The 7,920-nt window shown below is 31.6% G+C and overlaps 1 protein-coding gene across 1 annotated transcript; it reads right to left on the bottom strand.

The window, feature by feature from the left end:
* LOC111317431 (protein neprosin) lies at positions 1–4,825 on the bottom strand. Its single transcript, XM_022919858.2, has 7 exons — positions 3,835–4,825; positions 3,632–3,718; positions 3,298–3,510; positions 1,986–2,150; positions 1,700–1,753; positions 1,425–1,571; positions 1–697 (listed from the first exon to the last, which is right to left on the bottom strand). The coding sequence occupies exons 1-7, from the start codon at positions 4,204–4,206 to the stop codon at positions 320–322; spliced, it is 1,416 nt and encodes a 471-aa protein (XP_022775593.2). The 5' UTR covers positions 4,207–4,825; the 3' UTR covers positions 1–319.
* Positions 4,826–7,920: the final 3,095 nt, after the last annotated feature.

The raw sequence follows: 7,920 nt of genomic DNA, 5'->3' as shown, positions 1-7,920 counted from the left end.
TTCACAACCCATACTGTATTCACTATATATTATATATTCCATCATTTTTTCCACATTTACATAATGTCCCTAAAGGTGGTATAATTAATAGACACCTGTTAGTTGAAAAGAAAGAACAATAGAAAAAAAATTGGATTAACAAGGAAAATAATTACTATAAGAATTCCCCGAAGGCCGGAACTCACTGATCAATGATCTCCAGGAGAAACCCACTATCACCCAACAAGTATTAAAGGAAAATTAAAAAAAAAAAAAAAGAAAAAAGAAAAAGCTATATATTAAAAGGAAAGAACGGAAGAAAAAATTAATACCCTACCCTTTAGGGACACCTCACATTTCTTCCAGGTCCTCCATAGTAAAAATAATTCCCCCAAACTCTATTAATTCCTCCTTGGATGTCATAGCAGTTTGGATGATCTGCGAGGACCCGAAGATTTGGTAATGGGATTAAGTTGTTATCCCAATCAACAATTTGCAAATTTCGAAAATAGGAGGCCTTTCCAAAGCCTTCCCCAGCAAAATGACCACTGCCCATTTCTGTTGAGGTGTGAAAACCTCCTGGCCTTGAATTCACAATTTCTCCACCAAATTGTACCATGCTTGCATGGTCCCTTAGGTGAGTAAACAAAAATGATGGCCAGTATCCTACCAGAATCCCTGATCCGAATTCTAGCCACCAATTCCCATGCTTTGGATCCTACACCAAATACAGTATTTAAAAGCTGTTAATCAAGTTTTTCTCCTTTCAGCACTCATTAAGGATCTTGCACTAATCGCAAATGTTAAAAGCAGAGGTTATGAAAAGGAAGTTTCATGGTAAAATTAATGATTCTCCTCTCTTAATCACAAAAGAATACGGGAAAAAAATGAAAAAAGTTGAGGGGTCAGGGCACCAAGAGGCTCTTTTACTTGGAAAAGAATAGAATCTTGCAAAGCAAAAAAGCAGTAGGGAATTACAGGCATTTCCGGTGGTTAACAGTGCACGCGGGGGAAGTGCACCATTGTAGTGCGTGAATAGAGCTAGCCATCAATGAAGTTTTTTTGCATATCACATTGTTTGTCACCAAAGGCAATTTTATGGTGTCTGTTGCTTATACTGTATGATTTGTGAATGACCCACCGTTCTCCATAATTAATTACATTTAGTGACACATTTGTTATTTTGTAAATCAATTTTTGAATTTAAAGTTTTTTTCTTTCCTTTTATCTTTTCTACCGACGGACCTCAAGTCTTTTTCATTGAACTTTTTTAGTTAAAGGAAAGTATTCAGATCGGACGGTCCAGAGTTTAAGGGCAGCATCCACGACCAAATCTAGCAGGTAAAATCACAATGCACGTGTGTGTCTAGCGGGCAAAAATCAGAGTTCAATGGGTTATTTCTTAAAACAAAAATTACAATAATTACAAGCTAGTATGTAATTACCTTCCAAACCAAGAGGCTGATATCAAATTGACCGGCATTATATGATGATGTTGGGGAGATTGCAGCTCCAATTGCAATTCTACTATTAGTTTGAACAAATCCTGAGCACAGCAAATTATAGCACCCTGTGGCTTGGTACGCGTCGGTCTGCAAAAAACACATGCTAAATCATCAATTTGCTTTGAAATTTAAAATGATTTATCTTATGCTTTAAGATAGAGCTTAATAAAGCAAAGGAGGATAATATTGTTTCCCAATAAGTTTAGTTTACTTACGGTCCAATAAGTAAAGAATCTAGGATAGTTGTCCCCATATAGCTCTGGGCTGACCTGCATTAAAAAAAAAAGAATGAGATTAGTCATTTAGCATCTATGGCTACAATACAAAATTAAACTACAAAGAAAGTAAGAGGTAATTGAGTTGTGATAATTGCTTTTAATGTGAAAAAGAATTCAAAATGTACATATGCTTTGCAGCTATAATTAATGCTTTGTGCTTACGTCTAGATCTAGTCTAGCTTTAATAGTAGTACTAATTTTTAGGATATGAAATGTTACATGCCTGCCAGCCGGCTTCAATGGTGTTGAGATCGTCACCAAATGAACCAGAGATGACCCACATTTGGGATAAGCTGAATTCGTATTGATTAAAGACACGAGGTGCCCACACATTTATGCTTGCTTTTGCTCCATAGTATTGATCTCCGCTCACATATCCAACTGCATGCTGTAACCCTAATAGTTATTAGAAATTAATCTATGTATATTTTTTGTTTATGAAATTTATTATAGATTTTTTTTTTGGTGGAACAAAGGTGAATTTTAAATTTATTAAATTTAATTTTATGGGTGTATGTCTTTTAAAATTAGAAGTTAAATTCAGAAAAAAAAAAAAGCAGAAATTTCTAAATGCAAGCTGTGACAGACAGGGTGAAAGAAAGAATCGCAGATGGCTTTAACAATGAAAAAAACATCGTTGAACATTGCAATAAGTGTCAAAATGAAGTCTGGTACAGTTAGCCAGGGGAACCATGAAAGTCTATAGTTACTACAAGTAGTAATTTCACTGCATCCTAATAAATAACAAGTTATCGACCAAATATTCCATTTTCTGCTAAAGAGAACCAATACAAAATTTATCACGCTGTGCTATTTTCGTCATGGTTTGAGCCATGCTAATTACACCTTTTTCTTTCTTTTTCTTTTTCCAGCTTTCAATTGAATTTCCAAATAGAATTACTAGCATTAATTTCATGACTGCTAACTTTTGTTCAACAAAGAATTTTTTGCAACTCATTTCAGTCATTCTTTTTTTTCTAATATTGGCGGTCAAACTGTGATTATTTGAAGTCAAACCTAGATCGTACAACAAATCATAACTCCACTTTTGATCGCTTGATCAAGAGATTGTTGGACCGCCTCTAGTCAGAGGAATACAGACTGAAAAAAAAAAAAAAAAACCCGTAACATAGAGGGAAAAAAGAAGAAGAAGGTAATAAATGACTTATCTCGTTTCAACCATAGAAAATACGTAAAAAATTTTGAAAAAGCAGTTTTTTGGTATCCTCTTCCTCTTTCTTTTCTTCTTTTCTTCTATACTTTACATAAGTTTGTCATCTTTAATTAACTATAAGCATAGGAAAGGAGACAATTGGCGAGCATCGTTGTGCTCTTCACTATGACTACTTTCTTTTGAATGGCCTAAGCCTTTGGTAATTAGTGGAGCTATTTTCACAAATACTTGCTAGACAAAAAAAAAAAAAAAAAGGAAAAGGAAAAAAAAAGGAAAAGAAACAAAGAAACAAAGAAAGAAAAAGGAAAGTGAATTGTATGACTAATTTCTGTATTCTAAAAGTATTTGTGAAGTCATATACCTCATGGCCATTGCTAGTTGAGTCTCTTCTAACACGTCTTCTTGGTTTCCTTCCAAATCTTCTAACAGAACTAGCCCTCAACATGTCTTGTTCAGTTGTTCTTCTGATGGGGATTGTTCCTTCCGGACATGATTCACCTGACATGCTCCACCGCTGAAAATCTTCTGCCGCCATCCCATTTGGGTTATAACCACTTGGTCTCTCTGGTGGATCCTGAAAACTCAGAAGAACAATTAAAGTTGTCAAATTCCATAGATTCTTTTGTTTTAATGTTCTTCATTAAAAAAAAAAACAAAACAAAAATAAACGCATGGTAGTAAAATCTAACAATTACCAATGGTTTTTGTCCTTTTAATTGAGGATGATCAAAGGCTGGTTGATGATGCAATAAAACACAATCTATAATATCACCATCCGGACTCTGCACCAAAAAAAAAAGACTAACGTATTTAGAGAAAACAGAACAAAAAAAACAGAGGAGAGTGGAAGTCAATGCCTAATGAAAGATAAAAAAGTGAGGCCAATAGGATTAATTGCCTGAATTGTCTTCTCTGCTGGCTTGTTGATTTTGTTGAGACGTTCTCTTATTATTTTCAACTTTTGTAACTCTTCTTCTGGCCGGAAAGTTTGATTGCTTGCATGGCGATTGCCGGTTTCCGACGAATAGACAGGACAAATTGAAGAAGAAACAAGAAGAAAGAATACAAAAATGGGAATGATTGGTGAGGTCTTACAACAGCAAGAAGCCATGTTTGTGAAATTTCTTCCTGTTGTTTTTTGCCCTATATTGGTTTCCGTTTGTGTACATCGGTGTTGTCTTCTTCTGTGATCAAAATAGCACCATCTATTCCTAGTTTTTTCCTTTAGAAATGAAGCTCCCACCAAATCCATCCAACACAAAATCACCATTCTAAGAAAACTTTCTTGAGTATTTCACTGTCTCACCATTTCCAAAGCTCTTGAAAAACACCCTACAATGACAAAAAATAATAATAAAAAACTTGCTCTTTTCTTCTTCTTCTTCTTCCTTCTTCTCTCACAGCTTATAACGTCTTGGTTTTTATGCTCTGACACCTTGGCTTGAACTTCCAAGCATTTGCCTGACTAGAAAAACACAAAAATGGGTTTGAGTTTTCTTAAAGTTTTGCCCATGTGGTGTGGTGATATAAATACTAAGTAGTGATGAAATCATGCTTAAGATATAAATATTTTGGAGGAAGAATATGAGAGAGAGAGAGAGAGAGAGAGAGAGAGGGGTGAAAGGCTGTGTTTCCAGTCTCCAATACAAGGACTGAAACTTTAGCTTTTGTGTTAATTTTATAGGGAAAATGGTACTGATTTCTGTTATTCTTTACTTTGGTTTGTGAGGACAGATAGGAATTACACTTGATTCTGGCCTGGGTTTCCAAAGTTCTTTGCTTTAGTCTCTTCTCTTTCTCACTTCCCTAGATGTTCTTTGTGTCAGCTACTCTGTTTTTATTACTCTCCCAAATAAGCCATCATAATTTAGCATGCTAAAGTTTACCCACTTCGATTTTCCTATAATTATTTTGCTAACATTATTTATTAACATTAATTTCATAGGATTTGGATAATTTTAAACCACGAAAAAAAAAAAGTGATCAGCTGTTGCAACACTACAGTAATCAACAAGTGCCTGAGATGGAGGGTTGCAGGTTGGTTGGTCAATTCATAGACAGTCAACGTAAATAGGAGAAATCATCACTATCTGTGGTTTTAGTTTATGATTGTAACTAATGAGATTTTTTTTTTTTTTTCCTGTTAAGAAGAAACAACTTTCTAAGGCTGTCGTTTTCTAAGAGTGAGCGAATTTCTTATTTCTTAATGTGTTGGGGAAGGGGGGCTGATGTGTTGGCACGCGCACTTGGTTATGTGCACTGCTACTGCATGCCTATGCAGACACCCATGCAAATGCATTTGCATGCTGATTTCATTTCATTACAGTTGCCTCCGCAGGCATGCATGTCTGGTTTGTGACTTTGTGCTTGTGTTTAGGGGCTCAACTTTGATTTGTTTGCTAATTGCTGCTACGGAATTGGTATTGCTGTATTTTGCTCCAAATGATAGAGAAGTGTCAAAGAGTTAATTAGAAAAACATAGCTTCAAACAATCTATGTCTATCTATATATAGTTATTTAATACAGTCATTTCACATAAATAAAATTTAATTTTCAAAATACTATTATAGCTCATATAGATTTTAATACTTTTCACATGAATCTTTAGGATAAAACTTAAAAATAGGTGAGTGAATTATTTTTGTGTAATATGTTTGTGTGTAGTACTGTCCATACATACATATATATATATATATATATAAATAAAAGCATAAATTCCAAAAATACAAATATTAAAGAACTATATATATACTTTTGATAATTTATTTAATTAACTATTTTATTTTTAATTAATATTTTTTATTAAATTAAAATATTGACTAATTTTTATACTACATATTTATTAACATTGATGTCCTTATTAAAGTAAACTTTTGGTAAGTGATAATTTTCTTAATATATTAAATATTAATTAATTTTTATTTATCTACTTTCTCGTTAACCTTTAAATTTTTTTAATAAAATATATAAAAATATGATCTTAAGTTTAGCACATGTATTTAAATAAGTTATAAATTATAAATTGTAGTATACTAATTTATTACTTTTTCATATGATTTAAAATTGAAATTTTTTTTTAAATGAAGTCAAATAAGTAATTAACACAAACTTATTTAAAACATGAATTGAGTTGCGCGTTTACTTGATTTGGCGTTACTTATTCATAAAATTATATAGGTTACATGAATCGTAGAATATCACTTGATTGATAAATAGACAATTATCCACAATAAAAATTTTTAATGATAATTTTCCTTTTTTTTTTTTGTTTAACTTATCTATAAAATATAGAGATACAAATACAAACAGAAGGATCCATGACTAAGACCGAGCCGAATGTGACTCGGTTGACCTTTCAAAAACCCTATCCAATACCCAGCTCGGCCTAGCCCTTTGGGCGCTTAAGAGTAACGAGTTTTTTAAATATTAAAATACTAATATTTTTAAAATTTTTAAAAATTAAAATTGAATAAAAAAATAATTGTTATTAATAAAATAACATCTTAGGTCGGGTTTGGCCAGACTTAAGTTCGAAAAGTTGCGTTTGGGGCTTAACTTGCAAACGAGGACGCTAGCCTCTCTAATGGACAGATCTAAATATAAGTAATGTGGAAGGAATACAAATATTTGAAGATCTTTAATTTTTAAATGAGTTAAATATAGTTTATGTATGGATAGGAAATTTTTCACACTAAGGTAAAAATTTCGGTTTCTTGATCAAATGGTTAAAATTTTTTTTTGAAAATATGTAAGGAGAAAGTTTGAATATTTTTATCCTTATTCTTAGTATGTAGACGGAAAATATCTTTAATAAGCTAGACATATTTAATATGTATTTTTTTCAACTATTGAAATGACTTAAATACGAGGTGAAATCTAATTAAATAAAATTTTCAAATAAAAATTAACGAAACGTTTTTTAACATATAAAAACCCTGATGCATGTCTACACATTTTAAAAATAAGTGTGTAAGAGCAATATAAAATCAATAAAATCTCTTGAAAATTAAATTAAAATTTTAAGTTTTTACATTACAAGATCACTACAATAAAACTCCTTGAAAAATATATATTTTTTAATTCTTCTCATTTATATGCTTTTTCTTCTTTTTTTTGCAAAAGTCATTTATATGTTGCTATATTGCTAATAAGATCGTACGAATTATAAAGGTGAATGGAGACTGTTGGATTGAGCCAACATATGATGTAAGCCATTTGCATAACCTTTAAACCGCACTCATAAATCATAATCATAAAATTCAATTTTCTTTTATTTCTTCTTCTTTTTAAAATTCATTTTTCTTTGTTTGGCTTTCCAAGCGTCCCTCTAGCAATTCTCATTTTAGGGGCTCTGGCAATGACGGCTGCCATTCTTGGACTCACCCACCATTGCAACAAATTAAATGGAAATTTGGCCCACATTCTCTATGCCCCTCACTTTCCAATTTGATTTAATTGCCAAAATAATTAAGATATACATCTCAGTGCAACTTTCAACCCTGCCTTACTTTTCCAAATAGCTTGTGAGTAGGCAGCAGCGGCATTTAAATTCATCCAACCAAGATCATAAATTTGCTGATTACTTGGTTGTAGGCAAAAGCTACCCAAAGTTCCAAACTACCACATAGTGTTCACACTACAATCCAATCCTATCAAGATACTTTCGGTTTTTTATTTCTATCATTAATTTTGTTATAAAAAAAAACTATAATATAAAAATAAAAAAATTATAAGTATTAAAATTTAAATCTTAAATTTATTAGATGTCATATCTTAAAAATAATTTTATAAACTAACTAAATTAAACTTTATATTGTATATTTATTTTTAAATAACATATTTGTTTAGTTCCAACCTTCACTGGACTATTTTATTCAATAATAATTAATGTATCTATATTTTACTTAAAAAACTGAATTTTAGATTTTTCTATTTTTTAAGTTAAAAAAGGCATAAAGTTTAAAATAACTTTCAAACAAAATTT

This window comes from Durio zibethinus, chromosome 2 (assembly GCF_047325235.1).
Source record: "Durio zibethinus cultivar Kanyao isolate XHJ-2024 chromosome 2, ASM4732523v1, whole genome shotgun sequence".
NCBI lineage: Eukaryota > Viridiplantae > Streptophyta > Magnoliopsida > Malvales > Malvaceae > Durio > Durio zibethinus.
The sequence above is the reverse complement of the archived record's forward strand: the minus strand, read 5'-3'. Positions and strand labels throughout refer to the sequence as shown.